At 59.5% G+C, this 27,993-nt stretch overlaps 4 protein-coding genes across 7 annotated transcripts in view; 2 read left to right on the top strand and 2 right to left on the bottom strand.

Annotated features, from left to right (window-relative positions):
• The window catches only part of ANKRD11 (ankyrin repeat domain 11), a 70,576-nt gene extending 69,491 nt beyond the window's left edge, over positions 1-1,085 (top strand). The window contains 1 exon segment of the mRNA XM_015874364.2: positions 10-1,085. Within this exon segment, the coding sequence (XP_015729850.1) occupies positions 10-195 (186 nt within the window). The 3' untranslated portion in view covers positions 196-1,085.
• A 1,082-nt stretch (positions 1,086-2,167) lies between these two features.
• Positions 2,168-5,639, top strand: SLC22A31 (solute carrier family 22 member 31). The gene is made up of 9 exons (XM_015874410.2): positions 2,168-2,280; positions 3,118-3,221; positions 3,293-3,447; positions 3,728-3,896; positions 4,095-4,219; positions 4,301-4,409; positions 4,495-4,709; positions 4,795-4,906; positions 5,011-5,639. Exons 1-9 carry the CDS (start codon positions 2,242-2,244, stop codon positions 5,366-5,368), a joined length of 1,386 nt encoding a protein of 461 aa, XP_015729896.1. The 5' UTR covers positions 2,168-2,241; the 3' UTR covers positions 5,369-5,639.
• An 18-nt stretch (positions 5,640-5,657) lies between these two features.
• On the bottom strand, positions 5,658-10,388 carry CDH15 (cadherin 15). Its single transcript, XM_015874409.2, is given in 16 exon segments — positions 5,658-5,989; positions 6,069-6,218; positions 6,307-6,443; positions 6,666-6,905; positions 6,989-7,225; positions 7,317-7,459; positions 7,548-7,801; positions 7,883-8,068; positions 8,152-8,280; positions 8,370-8,530; positions 8,616-8,760; positions 8,834-8,989; positions 9,081-9,215; positions 9,864-10,026; positions 10,028-10,346; positions 10,349-10,388. Coding segments are annotated over 16 exon segments (2,778 nt in total). The 5' UTR covers positions 10,374-10,388; the 3' UTR covers positions 5,658-5,791.
• Positions 10,389-11,839: 1,451 nt separating this feature from the next.
• The window catches only part of ACSF3 (acyl-CoA synthetase family member 3), a 38,752-nt gene continuing 22,598 nt past the window's right edge, over positions 11,840-27,993 (bottom strand). For 3 of the 4 annotated variants that reach the window (XM_015874396.2, XM_032447099.1, XM_032447098.1), the window contains 4 exons: positions 23,079-23,205; positions 13,220-13,354; positions 12,967-13,078; positions 11,922-12,375 (listed from right to left, as the gene is read on the bottom strand). In XM_015874396.2, the coding sequence (XP_015729882.1) occupies positions 12,258-12,375; positions 12,967-13,078; positions 13,220-13,354; positions 23,079-23,205 (492 nt within the window). In that variant the 3' untranslated portion in view covers positions 11,922-12,257. Of the gene's footprint in view, positions 12,376-12,966; positions 13,079-13,219; positions 13,355-23,078; positions 23,206-27,993 lie in introns of all 4 variants that reach the window. The other variant, XR_001557835.2, reaches the window with a different exon arrangement.

Genomic DNA, 27,993 nt, shown 5'->3' with positions numbered 1-27,993 from the left:
GTCCTGCAGACGTGCCTGCTGATGCGGCAGCAGCACGAGGCCGCGGCGCTGAACGCGGTGCAGAGGATGGAGTGGCAGCTGAAGGTGCAGGAGTTGGACCCGGCGGGGCACAAATCCCTCTGCGTCAACGAGGTGCCCTCCTTCTACGTGCCAATGGTCGACGTGAACGATGACTTTGTGCTGTTGCCGGCATGACAGTTGTGCACCGGGAGACGTCACTGAACACTGGCACGGACGGAGCCCTCCGAGGTCGGGCGGTCGCGCTCACATTCACCCTTCCCGCTTGCTGATGAATCCCTTGGTCAGAGGAGGAGGAAGCAGCTATCGGCAGAAAGACGACAAAACAAGCAAAACCAACCGACCAACCCAATAAGAACCGAAAACAACCAATTGCACTTTCTTCACAGCGCGGCCCCTCAGTGCCGGACTGACGGCGCAGCCCCTCCGTGGCCGGCGGGGGGCAGGAGCAGCAGGTGGTGCTGCAGGAGCTGCTGCGTGGGCACAGCGCTCAGCTCACGGAGAGGAGACCACGGGGGGGGACAGGGGGCGATTTTCTCTTCCATCCATCCCGGGGATGTCTCAAAAAACACAAAGACTGAGTCAAAAGAAGCCACACGCAGAGACACAACCGGGGACAAAGGACAGCGGTGCCCACGGGCAGCACTGCGGGGCGGGCAGCGGGGCCCGGCAGTGCCCAGCAATGCCCAGCAGTGCCCAGCAATGCCCAGCAGAGTCCGGCGATGGGCGGCGGTAACGCAGAGAAAGGACTTTGCCAACTGTGTTTTTAATGGAGTCAAATCCATGTGGTTTATATATATATATATTTTTTTTTTTTCCTTTAATCTTGGGCATTTCGTTTCTCTTTCTGAGAACATAACTTGAAAAACACTACAGAGCCAATACTCATATAAAGAAAAATTGTATCCCATAAATGCTGTACAGTTTTTATATACATTAACAATGTACTTTTGCTGCCTTCTAGATAATTTATTTTGCAACACATTACTGCACAGTTGTAAATAACTTATGTACTGTAACATCACTTTCAGTTATGTGTAAAGAAATAAATAAATTAATTAAAATTACCTTCGTCTCTACGGTCCAGCAGCGCTGCCGGGGGAGCAGCACAGCCCCACTGAGCACTGCGACCCCTCTGAGCCCATTGAGCCCACTGAGCCCATTGAACCCATTGAGCCCATTGAGCCCCCCTACCCCTCTGAGCCCATTGAACCCTCTGAGCCCCCTGACCCCTCTGAGCCCATTGAGCCCACTGAGCTCTCGGACCCCACTGAGCCCTGCAACCCCTCTGAGCCCACTGAATCCATTAAGCCCCCAAGCCCTCTGACCCTACTGAGCCCCCAGACCCCTCATTGAGCCCATTAAGCCCCTGAGCTTCTGACCCTCCTGAACCCATTGAGCCCACTGAGCCCCCTGACCCCTCAGCCTATTGAGCCCACTGAGCTCTCTGACCCCACTGAGCCCTCTGAGCCCACTGAGCCCTGCAACCCCTCTTTGAGCCCATTAAGTCCCTGAGCCTCTGACCCTACTGACCCCCTCGACCCTTCTGAGCCCATTAAGCCCCTGAGCCCTCTGACCCCACTGAGCACTGTGACCCCATTGAGCCCACTGAGCCCCCTGACCCCGCTGGGCCCATTGAGCCCATTGAGCCCCCGACCCCTCTGACCCTACTGAGCCCCCCGACCCCTCTGAGCCCATTGAGACCCCTGATCTCTCTGAGCCCACTGACCCCCCCACGCACACACAAACCCCCCCCCCCCCCCCCCCCCCCCCCCGAGCCCCGCTCGGCTCCAAACCCCTCGAACCCAACTCGTGTCCCTCGGGGGCGGTCGGGGGGCAGAGCCCGGCCCAGGGGTGGGCACAGCGGGAGGTCCCCGCCCTCACCTGCTGGGCCGAACGGATGGCGGCGGCGGCGTCGGGACCGGGGGGACCGGGGGGTGGGGGCGGTGGGAACGGCGGGCGGCCGCGGGGTCGGCTCCGTGCGCGGCTCTGGCGCTGGGCTGGGCGCTGGGCTGGGCGCTGGGAGCCGAACCCCCGCATCGCTGCCGCCCCGACCCCGCGCTGCTGCCGCCGTCGTTGCGCCGCCTGGCGGGGTCCGCTCTGCTCCGAGCCGCCGTCCCGAGGCTCCGATCCGGATGGAGCCCGTGTCAGCTCTACCGGTACCGCGGAACCGCCGCTCCGCCCAACGGCACCGGGCCGTGCACACGAGGGTGGCACTACGCGATGCCCGCCGCAGGGCTGCGCTCCAATCTGGTCACCGAGGTCTGCGGGGAACACGGAGGAAGGGGAGGGTTGGGGGGATTTGGGATTGTGCCGGGGTTGGGGTTTATAGGGGCCGCTGAGTTGGGGGGGGGATTCGGGAGGGTCTGGGGGGGCTGTGGGGCTGGGGAGGGGGTTAAAGGGGCGTAAGGGTGTCTGTAAGCTTTGGGGATGGGGGGGGAACTGGGTGCGTGGGTCTGGGGGATCTGGGATAGGTTTGTACCGGGTCAGAGGGTGGGGGGGGGTTATGGGGGTCCTTGAGTTTGTGGAGGTTTGAGAGGGGCTGAAACCTGAGAGGGGTTTGAAAGGGTTCTGGGGGGTGTTCCTGTGTTCTGGGGGGTTGGGGCTCTTAGGGTCTATGGGATTTGGAGGAAGCTGGGAGTTTGGAATGGTCTCGGGGTGGGGGTGAACGGTGTATGGGGGGGTGTGGAGCACAGGGGAATCCGGGGTCCTTTTGAGCTCAGGAGAGAGTTGGGGTCCTGAGTTCTGAGGGGTTCAGGAGGATCTTGGGGGGGGGCTGGGATTGGGGAGGGGGGTGGGAAGAGCCCGGGGGGTTCCCTAAGTTAGGGAGGAGCTGAGGAGTGCGGGATGTGAGTGGGTTTGCAGTCCTGGGGCCTGTGGGGGCTTGGGAGGGGTTGGGGGGCTTGGAGAGTCTGGGGGAATCCTGCACTTTGTGGGTACATGAGGGATCCTGGACTGGGGACTTTGGGGAGTCCGGGGTGGGGATCCAAGGGACCTCAGGGGGCTCTGGAGGGTGTTCCTGGGGTCTGACACTCCTTGGGTGGGTTGGAGGGTGCCCAGAAGCCCCCCAGGCAACGGACCCCCACCTCTCCCCCTTAGTGGGACCTGGTGTGTGCTGCACGATGGAAGGTGCCCCTGGAGCAAACCACGCACCTGCTGGGCTGGGCGCTGGGCAGCGTCACTGCGGGCATGGCCTGCGACAGGTAACGGGGCGGGGGGCTGCTGGGGTATCCCCCATAGGGTGCCCAGCCCAGCTCACCTCCTCACCCCATAGGTTTGGCCGCCGCCCCACGTTCCTGCTGTCCCTGGGGCTGGCGGTGCCGCTGGGGCTCGGCGTGGCGTTGGCCATTGACTTTGTCATGGTGCTGGTGGCTCGGCTGCTCTTCGGGGCCGCGCTGGCCGGAGCTTTCCTGTCCCTCTACGTGGCACGTGAGCGGGGTGTGGGGCTGATGTGGGGCCGGGGGGGGGCTGCGGGGTCCAGCAAGTGGCGTGTTGTGAGCTGAGGGAGCCTGCAGGGTGCGGGATGTGCCAGCAAGTGGCGTGTTGTGGGATGCCGTCGGATGCTGAGGAATGCGGGATGCTGAGGGATGCGGTGGGATGCCGTCGGATGCTGTGGGGTGCTGTGTGGTTCAGGGCCCTGCAGGCTGCGGGTGCCCCATGGCCACGACCCCCCCGCTGCACCGTTTGTCCTCCCCCCGTCTCACACCAGGGCTGGAGCTGTGTGACCCCCCGCACCGGCTGGAGGTGACGATGATCGCCGGCTTCTCCTGGCTGGCCGGGGAGCTGCTGCTGCCGGGGCTGGCGGTGCTGTGCCGGGACTGGCGGGTGCTGCAGGGCGCCGTGACGGCCGTGCTGGCGCTGCTGGCGGCGTGTTGGTGGTGAGCACGGGGGGAGGGGGTGCTGCGGGGCATCAAAGGGCTGCGGGGCATCAAAGGGCTGCGGGGCTCTCGTGAGCCGTGGGTAAATGTTTGCTCCGATCTCGAGCTGAGAGTTTCCAGGAACGGGGTGGGGGTGGCAGCGGGGGGTGGGGGGGGCTCAGCCCTTTTCTCACCCCGTGATGCCGGTTCCCCCCGCAGGTGCCCGTCGCTGCTGCTGGAATCCCCTCGTTGGCTGTTGGCCACGCAGCAGCTGGACCGGGCCAGGAAGACGCTGCGGGCGCTGTCGGGGAGCGGGGCCGAGGAGCAGAGCGGCACCATGGAGGGTGCGTGAAGGGGGGGGGCGGTTGGGCCCCCCCTTCCTGCTCCGTCTGGTTCCGTGCCGGCTCTGAGCTCTGTGCACGCAGAGCTGGAGGCGCTGGCGGAGCAGTGCCCGCATCCCCGCTACCACAACGTGTGCGAGATCTTCGGCACCAGGGTCATCTGGAAGAACGCCGTCATCCTCGGCTTCACCGCGTGAGCGCAGCGGGGCTCCCCGGACCCCCCATCCCCGACCCGCCCCATCGCAGCCCCCATCCCCACCCCGACCTTCACCCCGCAGGTTCATCGGCTCCGGTATCCGGCACTGCTTCTCCCGCAATCTGGCCCCTCACCTCCCTCGTTTCTTCCCCGCATACTTCGCGTTGCGGGGTCCCGAGGCGGCCGCGTGTCTTTTCCTCTGTGTCACCGCGGAGCGCTGCGGGCGTCGCTCTGTGCTGCTGCTGTGCACGGTGCTGACCGGCACCGCCTCGCTCCTGCTGCTGGCGCTCACCCAGTGTAAGGGGCCGGGGGAGGGGGCTGTGGGCGCTGAGCTCTGCACCCTGCTGCTTCTCCTCCTCCTGCCCCCGCTCTCCCCGCACAGACCTCCTGGAGCTCATCGTGCTGATGCTGTCCGTGCTGGGGGTCACCGCCTCGCACGCCGTCACCATGCTCAGCATCTTCTTCGCCAGCGAGGTGCTGCCCACCGTGGTCAGGTGAGCGGCCCCCAACCCCCCCCCCCCACAACATCCCCCCTGTGCTCCCCAGTCCTTTTCCCCCTCTCTCCCCCTCCAGTTCTCAGCTCATTCTCCCCCCGCAGAGGCGCTGGGCTGGGTCTGGTGGTGGGGGCCAACCTGGTGGGCTCCGCGGCCGCCCCCATCGCCGCCGTCGCCAGCAGCCGCGGGTTCTTCCTGCACCACCTGGTGTTCGCGTCGTTCGCCATCCTGGCGGTGCTCAGCATCATGCTGCTGCCCGAGAGCCAGGGCCGCCGCCTGCCCCACTCCCTGCAGGACGGCGAGAGTCAACGCCGCCCCCCCCTCTTCCGCCGGCCCCCCCGCGAGGATCACCTCCCCCTGCTGGCCCCCCGCGGGATCCCCCACGACTATTCCCGCATCGTCCCCTCTGCCCAGAGGGCGCTGGGGTCGGGCCGCGGCCCTGCGGGTCCCACCGAGACGTAGCCACAGCCCCCGGGGGGGCTCCCAATTCTACCGGGCCGAAGGGGGGGGGGAGGATTGGGGCAGGCCCAGCGCTGGGTGCACGCAGACACCCCTTCCCCAGTGGAAAGGGGTCAGCGCTGGGCCCCCGCTGCTCCGAGCCCCCCATCCCCGTGCCCACCCCTCCGCCCCCACATCGCTGGGCCGGATCCTGCCCCTGGAGGAGCGCTGCTGGGAGTCCTGGGGCGGGGGGTGATGCCCCGATGGGGCGGGGGGGGAGTGGGGGAGGAATGCAGCCAATAAAAGTGCCTTTGTTTGTACTCGGGGGGGTACAGCCGGGGCGGGAGCTTTATTGGGGGAGGAGGGGGGACCCTCCCCATTGCGGGGCCCGGCAGCGGCACCCGCTGCGCTCAGAGCCACCCGGCTGCTGGACATGGGGGGGGTCCTTCACGGCCCATAGAGATCGGCCAGTCGTCGGAAGCGCGGCCCCCACTCCCGCAGATAATCGTAGTCCTGGTCCGCGTCCGTCAGGCTGGAGACGATGGAGCTGAGCGCGCTGCCCGCCGAGCCCGAGCCCTCGTAGTCGTAGATGAGCGCGGTGTCGTAGGGGGGAACGCTGGGGTCGCTGTCAGCCGCCTCCAACCCCTGCGGGACACGGGGCGGCACCGTCACCCCCCGTGGGATACGGGGCGAGGACGGGGGTGGGGGCGGCGCCGCGTCCCACCTCGTTGATGAAATCCTCGATGTCGGAGGGGCCGCGGGGTGGGCGCCGGGAGGGGCCCGGGGGGGTGGCGGAGCGCAGCGGCGCGTCCCTACGCAGGGGGGGGCGGCCGTGGGGCGGGGGGTGGCGGAGCTGGGTCAGATCGTAGGCGTCCTGCGGGGCGTGGGGTCGGGAAGGGGACAATGAGACCGACATCCCCGTCCTCCTCCCCCCACCCCGACCCCCGTCCCGCTGCCCCCACCTGGTCCTCCTCGCCGCCCCCCTGCTCGTCGTAGTTGAGGACGTTGTCCCGCACATCGTCCCCCCAGCGCTGCAGCAGCCCCCGCCGATGCGCCCGGCGCCGGGTCCGGACCTGAGCGACCCCCAGCAGAACCAACACTGCGGGATGGAGGGGGGGGGGTCGGAGGATCCACGAGATGGGGCACAGGGCGGGGAGGGAGGGGGGGGAAGGTTGAGTGAGGTGGGATGCAGGGGACGGGTTGGGTGGCGGAGCTTGAGACGAGGAGTTGGAGGGACGTGGGGGGCCACGCAGGTGCAGGAGTGGGGCTGGGGTTGCGGCGGGGATGGGGTGGGCGGTGGGGGCTCTGCGGGGCCACTCACTCAGGAGGAGGACGGCGCTGCCCACGATGACCACGACGGCCTCCAGGGCGACCCCGACCCCGGCGCTGGTGGCCGCCAGGACCCCGTCCTCGCAGAGCCCGTCGCGGCCGCACGGACACACGGAGACGTTGAGCAGCTGCTGCTGCTCCCGGGGGGGGGTCCCGGAGTCCCGCAGTAGCAAAGGCAGCGAATAGGGCCCGGCGGGCAGCTCTGCCAGCACGGCCAGCACCGCGTGCGTCACTGCCGGGGGGACGAAGGGGGCAGGGGGTCAGCGGGACCCCCCCAGTATGGAGGGCCCCCGACCCACCCCCCTCCGCCCTCACCGTTGTAGCGGGTGACGCTCCAGTTGCGGGCGAGCTGCGGTTGCTGGGGGCTGAGCTGGAAGTGGAAGGGCGCTCCGTGGGGGGGCCGGTCCCGGTCGCTGGCCCCCAGCAGAAGGGTCCCCCCCCGGCCCGGCCGCCCGCAAACAGCCCCCGACGTCGGCTGCAGCTGCGGAGCGTGGTCGTTCACCTCCACGATCTCAATGGACAGCGTGCCCGTGGCCGAGAGAGGAGGGTCGGCTGGGGGTGGGGGGGGGGACACGGAGAGGATGGTCACGGGGGGCGCTCAAAGGTGCGGGGAGACAGAGCGGGGGGGTGAAGGGACGGTCACCGTCATCGCGGGCGAGCAGCAGCGCGATGTACCAGCCGCCCTGCAGGAAGGCGGACGGGTCCCGCAGCTCCCGCTGGGTTCGCACGGTGCCGGTGTGCGGGTCGAGCTGCAGCCACCCCGCCGGGTCGTACAGCAGCGCGTAGCTGGAGGAACGGCGGCGTTACGTTGTGAGCCCCCTCCGTGTGCGCGGCCCGAAGGCACCGCACGACCCCCCCCATCCCGCACGCTCACGTCAGGGTCTGCAGGCGGCGCGTGTCGGGGTCGCTGGCGGTGTACGTGGTGACGGCGGTGCCCGGGGGGGCCCCTTCCAACACGGTGACGCGCCGCGGGTTCTCTCTAAAGACGGGCGCCTCGTTGACGTCCCGCACCCGCACCCGCACCGTGGCCACGGCCCGCGGGCTGCTCGCCGCCCCCGGCTCCAGCGGCCGCTGGTTCTGCACCGACACCGTCAGCTGGAACCGGTCCCGAACCTCGTGGTCCAGCGGCTGCGCAGGGGGCGGGGTGAGGAGTCAGAGACCGGGCTGCCCGTACCGCATCCCCCCGCCCCGCAACGCACCGCAACGCACCTTGGCCACGGCCAGCACGCCGTCGTTGGTGTGCGGGTCGGTGCGGATGGTGAACGCCCCCTCGGGGTCGCCCTCCAGGATGGTGAACTTGGCCGCCCAGTTGGGGGATCCCGCCAGGTCCTTGTCGTGCACCAGCACGCGACCCACCTCCGCACCCACCGCCTGCTCCTCCACCTCCATGGAGAACTGCGGGAGCAGGGGGGGATATGGGGGGTTGGCTCCTACCTGGGGGCTGCGGCCCCACACTCAGCCCTGCCCGCCCCGACCACCTCCTCCTTGGTGAACTCGGGGGCGTTGTCATTGACGTCCTCCAGGTAGATGACGGCGGTGGCGGTGGTGGTCAGCCCATCCCCGGACATGTCAGCCGCCTGCACTGTCAGGTTGTACACCCCCACGGCCTACAGGGATGGGGACGGCGCTGAGCCCGCCATCCATAGGGATCCCACCCCACACCTGGCCCCACACATGGCCTTGGAAACCCCCCAACCTCACGGTCCAGGCCATCCCGCGCGGTGCAGATCTCCCCGGTGGAGGCGTTGATGCTGAACATGTCCCCGTGGCCCTGCTCCAGGATGGAGAACCGCAGCGCCGCGTTGTCTGTCTCGGGGTCATCAGCATCAGTGGCCTCCACCGTCAGCACGCAGGTCCCTGCAGTCACCACAGGGCTGGGGGGTGACTTATGGGGCCGAGTTGTGCCCCCCCACCCCATCACCCCCCCCAAGCCCGGACCCACCTGGCGCAGCCCCCTCCACCACGCGCCCGGTGAAGACGTCGTGGCGGAACAGCGGCCGGTTGTCGTTCTGGTCCACCACGATGATCTCCAGGTCCGTGGGGTCTTCCAGTGTTGTGCCCCCCAGGTCCAGAGCGAAGGCCTTCAGCTGTGGGCACACAGGGACGGGGCTGGGGGGCAGCTCGGGGCAGGGGGGGCACACGGCTGTGCAGTGTCCTTACCCGGAACCGGTCGTTCTGCTCGCGGTCCAGCGTGGCATTGAGGAACACTTTGCCGCTGAACTTATCGATGGAGAAGATGCCCAGGGGCTCCTCGTCCACCCCCGGCCCCTTGATGCTGTAGATCACCCCCCCGGGCTGCTGCTTGTCTGACTTTATCTGCACGGGGGGGGGAAGGAGGGATGGGGCTGAGGGTTGTTCCCACCCCCGTGCCATGGGGGTCCCTCTGTTCTCCCCCGGCCCTGCCTACCTGCACCAGGAGGTGGGGGATGCGTTTGTGGTTCTCGGAGATGCTGATGGGGGGGATCACCCAGGCTCTCTTCACCCGCCGGGACCCCTCGTGGTGCCGCCAGCTGGGGGGGCTGCCCAGGGCCATGCTGGTATCCTGCAGGGGGGGGGGGATGTTGGGGAGGAAGGAGGTATGTGTTCGCATGGGTCAGGAGCACAGGGCTGGGGGCTATGGAGGGGTTAGGAAGAGGAGCAGGGGTTACGGGGGGGCTGCAGGGTGGTCACAGTGAGGTGCAGAGCTGCGCTGTGGGGCAGGGGGAGTCGCAGTGAGGCTGAAATGGGGCCGACCCACAGCCTCTGTCCATCCACCCCCAGGACAACCACCCCCCTTTGTGGGAACTCAGGGCGGGTGGGGAGGGGTGGCAGCGCAATGGGGAGCAACCACCGTCTGACAGCCCCCCCCAGGGCTGTAGGGCCCAGACCAGAGCCCCAACGGCCTCACAGTACTCAGGGCTGAGGCCATACTGAGCAGCTCCACATGGGTAGTGAGGTGTGGGGGGTCCAGCAGCACTGCTGGGGGGGCGGGGGAGGGAAGCTGAGGGCAGCGGGGTGATTCCAAGCCCCCCCCTCCAGTCCCATCTCATTATTCTCCCACCTACAGGGTGAGAAATACCACAGTGCCCCAGAACCCCATCCTGCCACCCCCACAAAAGTACAACCGTGGGGGCCTGGACCCCGCACCCCCCACCCCACCGCTCCCCCAGCACCACCCCGCTGCCCCCCATCTCCCGGCCCCATCCCTTACCCTGGCGCAGAGCGGGGCGAGCAGGCAGGCGAGCAGCAGCGGGGGCCCCATGGCGCAGCCCCGGCCCGGAGCGACAATAACGGCGGTGCCGGCTGAGTGACAGCACATGTGCTGGATGGAGGGACCGGCCCCCCCGGCCGGCAGCTGCCCCGGCTGCCCCCACCCCCGCCCGCACCGCGGGGCCCGACGTGGCGGACGGCGGCGGGGGGAGCGGGGAGGTCGGGGCCGGCCGTGGGGAGGGGTCCCGAGGTGTGGGGGGTGATGGAGGGGTGTGGGGTGAGGGGTGAGGGGTACGGGATCCCCCCCCGCCCCGCTGAGGACGGGAATGGGGGAATGCGGCAGCTGTCGCCGGGTGCGCCCCGGGGATGCCGCGACGGGGCGGGCGTGCAGAGCCCTCCGCTCCTCTCGCTCTGTACCGGGACCGGCCCGGTCCGGTCCCCCCCCCGCCTCCGCCTCCCGGAACGGCCCCGCCCGCCCCGCGGCTCGTTGCCGGGACAGGTGCGGGGCCATCTGTGCTGCCGGCGGGCGCTGGGCGGGGGGCCAGGACGGGTGGGAGGGGGCGGTGCGGCCTGCCCGGTCCCGACAGCCCCAGCCTCAGCCTCAGCCTCAGCCTCAGCCTCATCCCATCCCTCCCCCCCCCAGCCCACCCCCCCAGCCCACCCCCCCTTCACCATTCCATCAAACCCATCCCATTTCAAAAGCCCTATTTTCGTTATCAGCCCCATCTCACCCCCATCAGTTCCATCGCTGTCAGCCCTGTCCCTATCAACTCTATCCCGCTCATCCCCATTCCCATAAGCTTTATCCTCACCAGTCCTGCACCCATCATCCCACCTCAACCCCAACAATCCCTACTACCACCCACATCCCATCCTCATCATCCCTATCATCCTTAATTCTAACCCTACTCAACACCCATCCCCACTGATATCCCAATCCTATTCTCATTCTCATCTGCTCATCCCATCTCCAACAGCATCACCCCCATCCCATCCCATCCCATCCCATCCCATCCCATCCCATCCCCATCCCATCCCATCCCATCCCCATCCCATCCCATCCCAATCCCATCCCATCCCATCCCATCCCATCCCATCCCATCCCATCCCATCCCATCCCATCCCATCCCATGGCACCAGATGGCAGCATCGCTCCGGCCACCGCTGTCCCCGCACCCGGGGAGGACGCAGCGGGAGCGACGGGGGCAGCCCGGGGAGGGGGTGGGCAGGCTGAAATCGATGCCCCCTCCCCAAGGCCGGGCAGAGGGGCCGTGTCCCCCGTCCTTTGTCCCTGGCAGGGGGAGGTGCGGTGTTTTGGTGACCCGGACGGGCAGTTCCATTTCCCCTTATGGGATTCTCGCTTTTGGGAGACCCCCTCCAACCACAGGGCATCTGCTGCAAAGCTCTGTGGGGTGGGGGGTGAGAGATGGGGCACGGAGGCCGAGGACAGGGACAGGGGATGAGAGACACGGGACATGGAAGGGGGACGTGAGGCACAGACATGGGCTCGGGACATGAGACAGGGGACGGGTGATGACGGCTGCTCTCTGCCCCCATACATGCTCCCACCACCCACACACCCCTGCAGCCCCCCACAAAGGAGATGGATGGCCCCATAGCCTGCAGCCACTGCATGAAATAGGATGGCTGTGTACGTATGATGGGAGCGCCGATGGGATGTGGCTGCCAAGTGAAGTGCTGGGAGACTCGGGGGGGGATTGGGGTCCCAATGGGGGGAGCAGAGCACGTGGCTTTGGGACACACATCCCCATAGTGGTGCTCAGCTCCACACACCAACCTCTGCCTTGCTCAGAGATGGTGACCTCACCAACAACCAACCCCATCCACAGGGCTGGGGCTGCAGGAGGGTGGGTTGGGCCATGGGACACCCCTGTGCCGTGTGAGCCCCTGTGTGCAGGGTGACAGCCAGGTGTTCTGCACTATTTGCTACCTGTGATCATCCATCAAAGCGATCGATCGCGCTCCTATGGAGTTTTATTAATGATCTTGTCACGGCGCCGGCGCTGGGTGCCGGGCTTGTCGGGAATGATGGATCATGAAGAGCCCTGGCTGCGATTTATTCTCCGGTGACCTTGTCTCTCCCCATTGTTGCTTGCTTAAGAGTTATGAATGTGAGACATGATAATTTGATATTGATCTATTTGGCGAGTTACAAAATTTACTGCGTCGCCGATGGCGTAACACAAAGGGTTGGTGAGGAGTGGGGCCGAGCAGGAGGGGAGATGGGAGCCCTCCCAGTGCTGGGTTACCTGGGCAGAGCGTTCCCTGCCTCCATTACCTGTGCTGCCCATCTCTGTGTGTCCCCCCATCTCATTTTTGGGGGCTGAGGAGCGGAGAGCCCTGGTGGCACAAGATGGGGCTCCCAGGCTGTGCCCTATGCCGGGTAGAAGCGCTGCAGGAGCTCCTTCTTGTTGACTTTCCCCATCTGGTTCCGTGGGATCTCCTCCACCACTATCAGCTCGCTGGGGATGGCGTAGGGGGCCATGGTGTCCCTGCAATGTGGGCACACGCTGTTAGAGCCCACCCAAAGCCCTCCACCATTGAGATGAGGGTGCTGACAGCTGCCTTGCCGTGCACAGCAGCGGTGTGGCATGATGTCCCCCTGCCCTTTGCAGGGCACAGTGGGGAAGCTCTGCCTTCTGTGCTGTGTGTCACCGAGCTGGGGCCGTGCCGGGCCCCCCAGCAGTGTGCTGGCACTGATGGTGACACGAGGTGCCAAGTGTGCCCATCGGCTTGGCCCTGCTGCCATATGTGTCACGAGAGCCACAGGATGAATCACAGTGAAGAGGGACATGTGTCTGCTGCCAGGGAGCGAGAGAAGGGCTGAGCAGATGGAAGTGACATGAGAAATAACGTGGAGAGACAGGGCGAGGGGGAGCAGTGCCCACAGCCACCCCCTCCCCAGCATCAATGGGGCACCAGGACAGCAGTGGGGTGGCACGGGGGGACCTGGCACAGCCCCTGCGGCACCGTGAGGGTTTGGGCTCACTGTGATAGCCCCAACCCTGCTGGTTGCAGCAATGCCTGGAGCACATCAGTGCTGCTGCCTGGAAGCAGTGAGTGTGGGGTGCTGCAGCCCTCACCTGGCCCACTCCTTCAGCTCCTTCACCGACAGCATCTCCCCCTTGCGCAGCTGCACCACGGCGCTGACCCGCTGCCCCCACACCACGTCTGGGGGTCCAATGACAGCCACGTCTGGGGAGAGAGCAGAGGACGTGGGCTGAAGGGATGGGGGTTCATTCCCAAAGGCTGACAGAGCTGCTCTGAGCACAGGGCCAGGCTGCAAGCTCAGGGCATGGGCCCCAGTGCAGCCCCACAGCCCCACACTCTGCTCACCTGTGATGTGTGGGTGTGAAAGCAGCTGACGCTCCACCTCCAGCGCACTGATTTTGAAGCCCCCATTCTTGATGATGTCCACCGAGGTGCGGCCCTTGATCCAGTAAACACCATCATGATAGGCTGCTGTGTCCCCTGGAAAACAAAGAGGGACCCCTGAGAGCTCCCCCTGCCGCCCCACAGCATCCCCAGGGACCCCAGAGCTGGGTGCCAGCCTTCCCAGGGGTGCACTGAGCTGGGTGGGGGGCAACATCAGGAAAATGAGTGCCCACTCGAGGCTCCATCGCCCCATAGGGTGGGCAGTGGGGGGGCAGGTGTGTGCTGGTAATTCCTGCTGGCACGGGGGAAGATTGAGGAGGGGTCACGACAGCGCAGCCCAGCTAAATGCTTAACAAGCTGTTGCTCTTTGATAGCTACTTAAGATGATTACTCACATCCTGCTAATAGCGCCTTCGCCAAGCGGTGGGTGAGGAGGAGGGGGGCTGTGCTTTCAGATGGCAGCAAAGGGGTTGGGGGGGGTGGGGGGGAGATCTCAGTGCTGCCCCCCGCCCCTGTCCTCACCCTCATGGCCTTTGTGTCTCCCTGATTTGGAAAGCAGCTCCCTGCATCCCTGCATCCTGCTCCCAGGGGACAGCAGAGGTGACAGGTGAGGTTTGGAGCACCATGCAATGACACCAGCTTGGAGCCATGCTGTCACCCTGCTCCTGCACCAGCAGCTCCGGCTGTGGGACAGCTGCTCCCTGCCACCTCTCTATGCAGCACCGTGAGCTCCTCAGGGCACAGCCATCTCTTCCATCCTTGCATCCACACGGGGATGGAGATGCGGGTTGGTGAGGCTGCACCCTGTGACCCCACACCACACTCCTCCCGTGGAACAAAGCCAGCAGGCAGCAGCAGCCTCCAGCACACGGCACAGCGCCGGGGCGCAGCTGATGCCGCGAGGCCACGGGATTATTGTTTCCCTGACAGCAGCCATCAGCGCTGCCTTTGGATTGGTTTCAAGATGCTCAGCGGGCATCTGCTTGGCGAGGTGCTGGTGCTGTTCTGTGCTAAGGAAGCCAAGCTGGGGGCAGGGGCCTTAGCAAGGCACCAGGGCACAGCACTGAGCACCAGGATGGGGCCGGGCATCCCCATGTGCTGCCCACATGGAGCACCTCCACCTCGCAGTGTCAGCCCATCAGGCACTGAAGGAAGGTGTGTCCAGTACCACCTCTGTCTTCAGAATGAGGTTTGGGGGTAAAAGTGCTTCAGTTATGAGGGACCTCCTACAGGGAGGTCCTTGGATGTGGCTGCTACAGTCACACGCACGCCTTGGAAACCCACGAGTTGCAATGGAGACCCTGTTTCCAAATGCGAGCCCCAGAGATTTCTGCAATGAGTTTCAAGTTGCAAAACTCCTGTTGCAAAGATGGAAGAGAAAAATGAAATGCTGGAGGAGCTCTGAGATGGCAGGAATGCAGAAAGGAAGCCCTTCAGGTGAACATGAGGAGCAGGGACTGGGTTGGGATGCAGAGCCAGGGCTGAGCTGGGAAAACCCAGGCACTGAGATCAGATTTACAGAGCACAGCCAATGGAGAACCCATTCCACGGCTCCATGTTCTTTGAGGACCTTGGAGGGTCCATTCTGTGACTCTAGGATCTTGAAGGTCCCTCCAACCCAGCCCATTCCATGGCTCCATTTAAGGTATTTCCAACCCAACCCATTCCATGGCTCTATGATTCTATGGCAATGACACCCCTGCAGCCCCCAATCCATCCATCCCTCCTGGAACGACTTCCCAGCACAGCCCCACATTCAATGCTCAAATAAGATCCCTTCCCACTGCTCCAGAGCAGCTGTGGGAGGAGATGGGGGCGGGCGGGCAATCAGCAGGTGAGCACTGAAGGGCTCCCCTGGGAATGAATCCATCCCCAAAGCGCCCACCCTGAGGGATGGGGCTGTGTGATAGACACACGTTATGGACACACACCTTTCCCTCCCCCTCCACAAGGCAGACCGCATCGATAGATCCCCCATCTGCTCGCATACATCACACACTTCACTCCGGTTTATTAGCTGGAATAAATCATAAATATTTCATTATACATCAACGAGGCTCGGCTGCGGGAAGGCGCCATCCATCACCTCGACACTCCTCGCGACCCGCCGCCACGCAATAAGCTTTCCAGTCTATTAAACAAGATTGATACAGTGCGCTGGGATGGACTGGGGGAATTTATTTATGGGGCAATGGGAGAGGGAGGGATGGAGCACGCGGTGAGGCGCGGACGCACCGGAGCTGCTCCCATCACCTCTTTGGAGGTGGCAAAGGGTGGAAGCTCCAGCTCTGGGGGGCTGCAGGGGGGAGCAGCTCTATGTGCATAAAGCTCCGACCCTGCACTGCTCAGCACCTCCATGCTCAGTGCAGTGGAGGTCACTGTGTGCTGTGCTGGGGTCCATTGGAGGCTCTGAGTGTAAATTCTATGTGTGCACCTATCTAATGAAACCCTAAACGACAGGCTAAATAACAGAAGCGACTCTAGGTTGATTTATGGCATCGGGATGAATAATGTGTGTCACTGCTGACAGACATCTTGCCTTCCAACACGCTGCTCCAGAGGTTAGAGAACAAATTGTAGCTAATTAGCAGCAATTAGCACCTCTGAACCGCGGGATTTGGGCTCTGCGGTGGAGCAGGGCCTCATGCAGGTTGTGTGCCCTGGGTGCACAGGGCTCACTGCTCACCTTCCCCATGCATTCAGCAAGCACAAAGGAGCCCCTCAGCATCCTGCCCTCCAAACGTAGAGGTGGAACTTCCCAGGCAGAAGCAAAACACCCAAATGATCAACAGCCACAACTACACCGGTGCCAGGAGGAGGACAGAGATAGAGGAGCCCAGAATTCAAGCTGCTGCCAAGAGTCGAGCTGGTTGCAGCATCTCCTCATCCTGGGCTGCTGCTGGGACAGAACTGCTCACACGCAGCAGGGTGATGCAGGGCAGGATGGAGCTGAGGTCTGGCTGCCTTGCTCCACTCCTGTCCCGCTCCACCACTGAGCTCAGGGCTCCCTCAGCTGCTCCGAGGTGCCAGCACACCAAGGGCAGTGGTTGGTTTGTGCTGTGAGCATTAATAACGCATCAAAGCTGCTGGAGGGGGAGAGAAAGCAAAGGAGGGGGAGGCTGGGGCTTCTTTACGAAATGCATGCATATGGATAACGCAGCAATTATTAATGAGGAAATCATCTCCCTCCCCAGCAACTCCCAGGGCTCTGGCTTGCTTGGGTGAAGTGCAGAAGCCCCTCCAAAGGGAGCAGGTTCTGCAGCCCAACCTGCAGCCCAGAGCCCCCTCCAGGTGCAGAGCTTCACCCCCCAGGGGCTCAGTGCTCTGCTCCCTGGGGCTGGGATGAGGATTCCCTACTACCCAGATATGGGTTTTGCCTTCACCCAGCCCAGCACTGGGGGGGGGTTTGCTGCTGCCTGAGCTGCAAATGGGATCTGGTACAGGGATGGTGGGAGTCTGCAGCAAAGTCAGACGCTCCCAGATACCCCCATATATGGGGCAGGGGGCTCACAACACCCAGCTGCCACCCTTTGCAGACCACTCAGGCAGAGCCAGGCTGTGACGCTGCTGCAGATCAGTACCTGCATGAAACCTGGAGGTAATTTAATGGCTCGCAAGAAAGGAAATAAATCTATTAGAGCAGAATCGCTGTTTGTTTACGTACCTTGCCACAAACACCACCACGAGCAGCAGCAGCAGGTGGATGTGCAAGCACCATTTATTTACATAATAAAATTGCCAAGGAGATTTGCAGCTCAGGGGCATCCTCACCTCCCCGTGCACACGCCTGGCTCCTACCAGCCCTGATAATACATGGGCAGAGGACGGACCCCGTGCCCACCCTGACCGCCCATTGCAAGAGCTGTGAGCTCAGCAGCCGATTCCAAAGTCCTGCACACAGCACTGGGAAAAGGAAAAGCAAGGAGAAAAAGAAACCCTGCTCAGCCTGGAATGAATTCACGTCACGCTGTGTGGGGATGCCTGTTTGCATTCTGCATGCGGCGGAGCTGCGCGGTGAGAAAGGGCAGAGCCCTGCAGAGATGAAAGGCTGCACAGCCTCCCCTGGCATTTCCACCTGGAACAAAACTGCACCCAAGGGCATCTCCCAAAGCACCGTGCTAGCAAGGCACCGCTCGCTGAGCACAGATGGAGCTGCTACCTGCAAGGAGAGAGCTGCAGATAAGAGAAATCTGATTGCTGGGTGCTAATCCTCAGCCCTGCTCCACACGCTGCTACCAGGGCAGCCGGGGACCTGCTGCTGGCCTTGTCCTGGCTGATACATCAGTGATCCCTTCACTTCCCAGCTGCAATCTTACAGCTTCTGGAGCTCATTGCAGCAGGGCAAGATGTCAGGATGATGCTCGTTGACCCCACACTGTACCAGGTCTCCCCTTGAAGCTCGCTGGCTCTCTTAGCTCCATTACTGCAAAATCCCCTGCTGTGTCCTGCACCCCAACCCAGCCACAGGAGCCACCACATCACTGAGATCCCCAGCTGCATGGTCCCACTTTGGGCAGTGGGACTCCCCTGGTATTTGGACCCAACAAAGGGCTTGTCCACACTGCCCAGCACTCCATTTCAATCACAAAAACAAAACAGAAGATAAAAAAGCCCAACCTTTCAATGCTCCCTTAAAGCAGCCAGGCAGGGCACTGTAGGCTCACCATTAGCAGGAGCTGGTGGGTGACTGATACAAGCAGGCTGGGTGGAGGGGCTCCCCCCACAGCCAGAGTTACTGCAGATGGGTTTGCCCAGAGGAGAAGCCAGAAAAGAAAACGGGTAAGTAAAAATGAGACACGTTGGGTTGTTGGTTTTTTTTTTTCCCCTTCACATTAGCATTGAAATATTTATAGAAATCCCTGCAGACAACGAGATGAGAAAGAAAAGTCAAAGAGTAATAAATAAGTGAATGCTGCAAGGTGTGGCAGCACGGCTGCTCAGCTGGGGAGCACTGCAGAGGGGGGTAACCACATGTGCATGGCTAAACATGGTGATTGTAATAATAATAAGGTTAGGCACAACTCCACTGCTTTGGTTTCTGCCCCTCTGCACAACAGCTGAGGGATCAATTACACCTGAGCTAAGGAATGCAACGCCTCTGTGCAGCAACATGACCCGGCCCATTGTGAGATGGATTATTAAATAAAGCGGAGATAACGAAAGGAGGATGTTGACTGGAGAAGCAGCAATGGGACACACTGCAGGATATCTGCTTAAATTGTTTGCTTAAATACACCAAAGCCCACACCTCTGCTTATGGTGCAGCACCGTTAGTTGTAAGTCAGCCTTGAGCAATGGGAGGACTCTCGGTGCAAGCAACCAGGTCTGCCTGGTTCCAGAAGGAGCACAGCTCGGCCCATTTCCTTACACACTCTCTCTCCTGCTCCCACTGGTTCCCCTCTCAGCCCACCAGTGAGCTTGCAGCTCTCTTGCTTCATCAGGCTCATAGTGATCCTCAATACAACCTGGACAGGGCTGGGATGGGGATCTGTGCATCCATCCCAGGATGGGAAGTCATCACCAGTGAGCCCTTCTCATCCTGGTGCTGCAACAACAAAGCACAGAGCAAACCCTGAAAGGTGAAGGCTGAGAGCAAAGGCTGCATTTGGGAGATGTGGGCACCTACTGTTCCCCCTGCCCTGCACGTGGGGTGTGATTGCTCCATGCCTCTGATGTTGGACTCTGGGCACTGGAGGTTCTCGAACAGTCCATGGTTGGCATCCACAGCACTTGCTGCAACCAGAGCCTTGTGGAAGAGTAAACAAGTTCTGTGCCAAAAGCTGCTCTCATTTACAGCTACAATCCAAAGTCATTCCCCAGACCGCTGGAAACACCACTCTTCCAAGCAGACATGGAAATACATGGGCTTCATCTCGCTCTGCTCTAATGGCCTTTGGGCTTCCAACCATCAGGCAAACCTGACTATGTCTTATTGCTCTCAGAGAAAGAATAAGCTTCTTTACGCATAGAAAGACCTCTTCAGTGAGGGCTGGTGGATGTCTGGGCCCACGTTGCCCCATTGGAGAGCACAGGGCTACCCTATGGGTGCCACCGCTCACACCGGTCTGTGATTCTACCTGCAAAACATTCCAATTAAGGAATCATTATTAAAAAACCCGAATTTGCATTAACTGAATTTATGACTAGGAGAGACACAGCAAACAAACAGAAAACCTGCAGATGAGGATGCTAATGAGGTGCATTTCTATTTATAATCTGCCTTGATCAAGCAAAAGTGGTTTCTGTTTCAGGTGTCAGTGCTACTCCCACAAATGGAAGTAATTCCCTTGGCAGGGAAACACCTGCCTGCATCCAGAGGTGGGCATGGGATGGGTGAAGAGCCATGTGAGGAGAGAGGGAAGAGAATGAGAAGAGGAAAAGGAAGAGAGAGAGAGAAAGAGAAGAGGAAGAGGAGAGGAAAAGGGGAAGGGAAGGGAAGGGAAGAAGAAGGGGAAGGGGAAGAAAGAGAACCTGCCAGTATGAAAAACAGCAACATCAGCTTCAATGAAGCTTGGAGAAAGAAAGGTAAAAGATGAGTCATCATTTCAAAACGTTCACCAAACAAGTTAAATAACTCTTACTTTCTTAACAACTTATTAATCAAAGAGCATTGATTCCTGAATCAGATTCTACCACCAACAAGCTTTCTATCTTCTCCATCCCGATGCACGCATTAAGAGAGTTTTATTCTGACAGATACAATATAGCAATCAATAAAATCTTATTATATGGAGCTGAGATACATGGATTTGTTGCAGGATTTATGCATTACTTCCCGGTGCTATTTCATGTCTCAGCCTTAACCTGTAATTGAAAATAAATCTCTCTGAATACATCAGATTCTAATTTTCTGGGTGTATGGAAAATGTGAATGGAAGCACCTTCATGGGGGGGTCAGCACCTTCATGGGGGGGTCAGCACCTTCATGGGGGGCTTAGCATCATCCTGGGGGCCTCAGCATCACCCTGGGGGTCTCAGCACCTTCCTGGGGGGCTCAGCACTTCTCTCTGCCTGCAGCAGATGGGGGAGCCCCGCAGCCTCCCTGGGAATGGCCAGAAGGGATTCCGATCTAAGCAGCTCTGTCAACAACATGGATACAGTACAATAAAAGTAATCAAATTGACTTAAATGGAAACGAGAGCTGCAGAGAGAGAGGCAGACAGCGGTGTGAATGTGAGGAAATCAAGAGGCAGGGAGCAGCAGTAAATCACCTCTGCAACACCCAGCCTTCAGCTGCATCCCATTGCAGCCAAGATCCTGAATGCACCGAAAGGTCACAGCGGCGCCGTGCTGCGTTCCTTCCTGCAGTGCAAACACACACACACACACGTGTTCCTTCTCCCCAGTGTGGGCACACTTGCAAGGGGATGTTTGTGCAGTGTGGCAGTGCTCTGCAGTGCTCACAGGCATTCAGGTGTTGCACAGAGCTCCTTATTGCTCCCTGGGAGCTGCTGGAGCCCTGAGCTTAAAGCACTGATGTTCCTTCCTGCCGTGCAAGCAGCGGCCGCCCCAGCACTCGATGTGATGCTGCTCTCCTTGGTGAGACAGTTTCATGGGAGCAAAACAGGTTTTAATAAAGCAGCTGCCAATCAGAAAGAGAACGACTGCTGCCATGGAAGTGCTGGGTTTTAATACCTCCTGATCTACAGGGACTGCATGCAGAAAGAGAGCTGTCCTGAACGTACTACGAAATAAACAACCTGCAACCAGAGAAGGCTCTGAAATGAGATTCCTTTGTGAGCCTCCCATTGCAGAATGCAGCCTGGGGCTGCCCCAAATCACAAAGCAGAGGAGGAAATGAAACCCACTCTTGTCTCCGTGCATGCAAACTGAGCGCAGCATCCAGGCAGAGCCCCACGCTGCTCACAGCCCCTCCGTGAGCAGGGCAGCAGGGCAGCAGATGCTGCAAAGCACTGGAGGAACGCATGCAGTGCCCCATCACGGTGCCGTGCCGGGTTCACCACGAGGTGCAGCACAAGTAGTGCCTGCTCTTCCCTTGCAGTAATTACTCTTCATTTGCTGACCCGCTGCTTTTTCAGATTGCCATTAGCAATCAGCAGAGTGCTAAATTACAGCTGCTGTGTGTTCCCCACTGCCTCCTGCTTTGCTCTCTCTAAATCTCTGAGTCCCAGTGGAGCGCGGGGGACATGGCACTGCCCAGCAGCACCGTGCCAAGCTGCTTCATCACCTGGTGGTGACCCACATGGGCTGGCACTGCCACCGTCCCTATGGCATCACCTTGCTCTCCAGCAGCCTCACCTTTCCAGCAGCCAGCAGACATGAGATGGGGAACAATGAAAGGCAAAGAGTAGGGACATGGATTGAGGAGAAGATGAGGAGCTGCCGTCCTCCTGGGGCTGCTGTGAGATGCTGCTGGCACCCCCTGATATCCCCAGCCCCAGGCTTTCCTCTCAGCTCAGCCAGCGAAAGGGTTAAGTTTAATTTATACTGATTTCTATTTAATATCATTCTCTCCCCGTAGGAGCCGGCAGCTGTGAGCTGATTGTACTCTCTCATTATGCAGTCTGTATCACTAATGGCCTGTGACAAAGGCATGCCATCTTCCAGGCCTTACCCCCGAGAGCCAATTAAACACACATACTCCCTTCCTGTTTGCGGCGCATTACAATGAAATTAAACTGAATTTCAAAATCATTTTCTCCTAAAGACATCTCTTTGCAATAATTAATGCATGCTATTCCTTTCCATCTGAAATATTCATCACGAGTGTTGCCTAAAAAGAAAATCTCTGAGGCTGATTGCCCCACACCCAGCGCTGTGCCCACCATGGGATGCCCAGCAGTGGCAAGAAATCACTGCTTCCTCACAAATGGATGATGAATAACATGGCAAAGAGGGCATCCCAAATCCAGCCCCGTGCTCCTGGGTTGGTGGACTGCAAACAGGGGGCAATGGGAACGTTAGAAGTGCTCGTGTGTGAAGGTCGGTGGGGATCAGGCATCCCATCCCCCTGAGCTCATCCCATGTTATGAGCTCTCTCCCAGGCCCTGCTGCCCCAGCACAGCTTTGGGCAGGGGCAGTCTGTTGGCAGAGCATAATGGGATGTTTTCAAGGCATTAGATAAAACCTACCAGGGACCGACCTCCAATATACGTTATTGTTATCGGAGTATTACCTTCTGGTGGAATCTGATTGGAAAGAATCAAACAACAGAGCTGCTCCCATCCCTGCAAACATCAAAACCGCTTCTCACTTGTGGTCCAAAAGGGAAGGCAGAGCCCGAGAAAAAGAAACGTGCCTTCAAATCCCTTTGAATTTCATAAACACAGCACATCACAATAAAGAGAGCCTCGGGTTCAAAACAAAAGGCCTCTTTCTTTGGAGCTCTCTTTATTCAGAGCTCCCTTTATTGGGAAGACACAGATTTTGCTTAAAACAAATGCAGAATGCAACATTCTGGCAATTCCAAACCCTCTTCCTGACCTGCTCCCACCCCCAGGGCTCTCCCTGGGATCCTCCCCATACAGCTCAGCTTCCCAGGCATTAGGAACAAGGAAGGGAAATCCCATGGAAACCTCCAGTGCAGTGGCAGTGGTTGATCACCCCCAGTCACACCCACAGTGCATGCAGGTCCAGCTTTGATACCAGCAATAGATGAGAGCAGAGCTGCCCCAGGGATGGACCCACGCTCCTGGGGTCATTGATGTGACACCTGCTTCCATTCAGCTCAGTCACAGCCAGCAACCCAAAGACGCTCCACCCCTTGGCTGCAGTGCAGGGGAACCCGGTGAAGCCATACCCCATTCTCCACACCCACCCCTGGGGGTACAACTCCTGCCCCCTCCTCAGGATGCAGTACCTGTCCTGAACCATCCATCAGGTGTGAACGCCTCCTTGGTTTCTTTGGGTCTGTTCCAGTACTCACGGAACACCGAGGAGCCGCGGACCAGCAGCTCCCCTTCCTGCCCTTCCAGACCCGGAGTCACCTGGAACAGAGAAAGAATGACTGCCTGCATGAAACAGCCATGGGGCAGAACACTGTCTGTCAGTTCAACACACAGAATACCCCCCCCTGCAGGTCTCCCCCATCCCCACCCGCTGCCCTGGAGCAGGATGGGTCATTGCATCCCATTGGGATTCTGCCTGCAGGCTGCTGGGGATGGGAGCAGGAGGCAGAGGGACCCTCCATACACTGTGCCATACTGCAGCCTGCTGTGTTGACAGAGAGGAAGCCTCACTTTCCCAAACTGTCAATCCAACACTGTTTTTTTTTCCTGAGGAGGTGGCAGGAAACACCATCTGATTTGTTCTCAAGGACACACAGTTTCTTTGGGGCTCACTACGGTTTCAGTGACAGCCCGGTGCCCTGCAGACCTGCACCAGCAGCTTTTCTATAGCAACAAAACGAAGATCCTGCTGCGATAGAAACAAGAGAGGTTACAGCCCTGCCCGACATGGCACAGTGTCTCACAGCTCCTGCACGCTCATCGCTCTGCAATTACAAGGATGCAAGATGAGGCACAGCTGCAGCACTGCCCCTGGCACCGCATTGACCTTTGCAGGGAGAACGTGCAAAAGCAGAGCTGGGAGAGAAGGTCACTGCGAGAGCTGCTTGCTCACATAGCTCTGACCCTGTGCAGACAGCATGCACTCTGCAGGAGCACCGCGCCACTCACACAGCTGAGACACTGAAAGGCAGCAATGCCAGAAATGCAGCCACCAGGGAACGCTGCAATAGCAATGCTGGAACAGCCAGCGGGATCACAGAGCACCACAGACTTTGCTTTGGATGCAGGACGTGCTGACCTGCACAAACAACCCAACTGCCATTTCCTTCAATATCTGTGTGTCAGGAGCTGGGCTGAGCCTCCAGAACCCTTATTGTGCCCAGCCCCACTGCCTGGGATACAAAGCCCATTGCTGCCAATGAGGGAAGTTTGGTTTCACACTGGCATGGTAAGGATGGTGTTGGACCACAAGTTCAGCTGCACATCACCCAGCAGGCAGCACAGACCTCAAACTACCAGCAACACTTCTCCCAAAGCCAATTCCATCCCAGCCCCTTCCATCACCCCGTCCTCCCCCCCACAGGCCTCAGCTGGAGACAGCAGTTATCTGAATTCCCCTCACATCACAGCATTTTAATGACTTGTGTGAGCTCCAAAGCCAATCCCCCGAGCTCTCAGGCTGCCTCTGACTCCACTGACAGGGCTCGGAGGGGAAGGCAGAGGTGAGTGCCCCAAGGACCGGCTGCAGCTGTCCTGCATTCCTCCACACCACCCCAACTGATGCCTCCTGCTTGTTGATGTGAGTGCAGCATAAACGTGGCTGTGCTGAGAGCCCGGTGCCTGCTGTGCCCTCAGGAAGAGCAGAGGAATGGGGCAGCCCTGGGCACTGATCCTGCCCTACCTGTACCTGCACTGCTGCTCCTCCTGCAAAACCAAACCCTGAATGAGCTCCAAGTTTCCTGTCACATCAACTCGCATTTTGGCAGAGGCTCAGCCCACATCTTATCTAGAGCAGCGCTCCTTGGCAGCAAGCACCTCCCTGTTGTGTCACTTAATGATGTTATGGCTGGCTTGCAAACAGTAAAACAGAAAGGCCGTGACGTTATCTTAATAGGATTTTGCTTGTTGAACTCCAAATGTCACCGGTGCTGCTCCCCAGTGCAGCGCAGGGGATGCAAACCACCACTCATTGCCAGCAGGTTGAGAGCAACACACATTGAAACGCAGGGTTTGAGGCTCCTATCTGCTGCACCCATCCCCTGCTAGAGCCACATGTGGGTAATGCAGGAGCTACAGCAGCATGGCTTGATGCATTGTTGCCCTACCCCATAAAGCTCAGTTACCCTGTGTTAGTACACTGCAAGCAGCTGCTGAGAGCACACAACTACTGATGGCACAGCCAGCCAATTCTCCAAGCACTGTGTTTGAATGCACCCCTCAATGGCTTTCATGCATTGGAGCAACTTGAACACCAGCCCTTGGTGTGCCCTGCAAGGCTGCTGCCTGGCACTGCTCCGCTGCACGATGCACTCAGCGAGTCAATGCAAGCCAGATAAGATTCCATTTCCCATGCATGAAAAGAAGAGGTTGTAATAAAGCCTCGGAAGGAATCAATGTGTGTGATTACACAGTGGGTATTTTCCCTGCTCCCAGGTTAGCTCTCTCCAAGCAGGCAGCGCGGGCGGTTTGTAAATGGCTGGGAATCCCTGCTTGGCACACAGCCCTGCGATTTGTTCACAGTGGCCATTTGTTTGCTTGTGGTCTCAAAGATGTGCCATCCCACCCCCCCATCCTCCGGGAGCAGCAGGAGAGGAGGTTCTAATGGACTTTAATGGAATTAGCAGCTTTGATGGGGGCAGGCTTACAGCGTGTGGATGGCTGGGATGCAGGGAGACACTGCAAACGCCTGAGCAGGAACGTTCATAAAACAAAGAGTGGGAGCTGAGAGGGAATGACACGTTGTTAGTCCAGCAGAGCAGGGAGGGAGGCACAGGAGCTGTTAGGAGAAGCAGCAGTTCACTTTGGGAGCGGCAGCGCAATGCCACAACCATGGTCAGTGGGAAACATTGCACTTCTGGCAGCCCCATCTCCTTACCCTCCAAAGAATCATCTGGATCTCTTTGTGGGGAAGCACCGCAGGCCCAGAGGCTGCAAATCAGAGCATCCTCTCTTAGGAGGGAGCCTACAAAGGGATGTCACACGCCTGTGAAGCAGAAGAGCAGCGCTGCCCGGATGGGGAGGTGGGACAGGGCAGCGCCCTTCATGCCCTGCAGCTCTTACATCATTCTCCTTTTGCCTTTTTCCATTTGCCTCTTCCTTCCCCAGCGCTGCATGGGCTGGCACCAGTGCTGCTGCAACAAGGAAAAGCAAAACCCTTTACGTCTGCAGAGAGGAAGGATTGCTTCTGCACCTCTGCCACGGCCGGTGCTGAGCATCTCAGCTTGGAAACGCTTCTCCCCACCTTATAAATAAGTGATCACTGTAATCAAAATAATTAAGCAACTCAGCCTTTTAAGTGACTAATAGAAGACGATAATTGATACGTGTGAGGTTTATGGAAGTGATGGATCCCTGTTAGCAGTTCTCAGACAAACAACAATAAAGCAACCATACCAAGCATGGAACACCAAGTATCTTACAGGTCCCTGACCCCTGGCACCAGATTCCCATGCAGACCAATCTCCCATACACATTCAGAATTGAAAGGTCCCTGCTAAGCTGCATGCTCATGTAAAGGCATCATCTTCCCTGTAGCTCCGTGCCCTGCAGAAGGCAAGCAGGAGGCAATGCAGACAACAAGTTATTTTCCTCCTGCTGCAAAGAGGAACATTTCTGCTCCTTGGAGACATGATGAAGAGAAAGGAAAAGGAAAATGATCCCCAAACACCCAAACCCCAGACCCTACAAGGCCACACTTCACATCTGCTTTTGTAATGTTAACACGGATAAAAGAGGCTGGGGATAACAAAATCAATTTACTTTTCATTTTGGAAGGCTGGAGATGTAAAAACAAGGCAGCTGCACAGCTGGAATGCTGGCTCTTATTTCTACAGAACTCAACCCTACACTTAACAGCAAATGCTGCTCCACCAAACCCAAAAGTACTTGTAGATATTTTTAGGCAGCACCGATTCTTACAAGTTCCCAGGCTGATTAACTCCAGCTGATCCCAAAAGAACCACAGAAAGAACCCATGTTTGGGAATGGTCAGTTCACCCCGCAGCCCATCCACGGACCCAAACTTCTTGATCTCTATGAACTCTATAAGCCAGCAGTGTCACACACTTCCAGCAATGCCAGCAGCCTTGTTTGGAAGCCTCAGAGATAACAAATGAGGTGAGATGTCAGCACATCTCCCTGCTCTATCAGCTCTGTGCACTGCGGGAGGACTCCCAATGAGCACTGGGAGCACTCGGGGGCAGGCAGAGCCCAGGCAAGGATTCAATTAGCATCCCACCTTCAGTTCGTTTGCCATAAGCCTCACTTAAAAGTCGGGGTCAGAGGGGCTGTGCTGTGCTCTGACTGCAGATGCTGCCCGGAGCCTTTAATTGCTTCCTGGTGTGAACCCACCCAAGGCAGTGCTGCCTCCTCTCCTTGGCTGGGAGCTCCCTCGGGGCAGGCGCTGTTCCTTTGCCTCCTGGCTCTGTGCTTCAGCATTTCCTCCTTGGGAAACACTTCTTAGATGTGCTACAGCAGCCACAGCCTCCAGCACCCAAGGGGGAAACTGATGGGATGAGACAGAATCATCGGATGATTTGAGTTGGAAGGGACCTCTGATGGGCACCTGGTCCAACTCCCCTGCAGCAAGTAGGGAAACCCACAGCTCCATCATTGAGGTGCTGCATAGAGAAGGGATAAAATCTACATCAGCCATCATGGAACAGAGAGGAATCCATCTCTTGGAAAACCAAGGACTGGTCAAAGGGACCAAGGATGGCCATCCCAAGGCAGGGAGATGTCCAGGGTGAAGTCCTTCCCCTGTAAAGGATGGGAGATGAAAAGAGGAAGGTGGGGAAAGAAAGCATAAAAAGGTAATAAAGAGATGAATGGATAGCTTGAGTGTGCTGTGACAAAGGTCAGCCCAAAGGAAGCGCTGGTGGAAAGAGGCTGTTCTTGACAGATGGACTCGGTGTGAATGTGCAAGGAAACAGCCAAGAAGGCTCCTGGGAGCTGCCTCTGTGCTAAGAACACCTTTCAGCTGGGTAACACTGCGAGGTGATGCTAATGTAACCTCTACCTTCATCTTTACACCTAGGAAAGAGAAAA

The sequence above is a fragment of the Coturnix japonica genome, chromosome 11 (genome assembly GCF_001577835.2).
Source record: "Coturnix japonica isolate 7356 chromosome 11, Coturnix japonica 2.1, whole genome shotgun sequence".
Taxonomy (NCBI): domain Eukaryota; kingdom Metazoa; phylum Chordata; class Aves; order Galliformes; family Phasianidae; genus Coturnix; species Coturnix japonica.
This window is presented reverse-complemented; position numbering and strand designations above follow the sequence as displayed.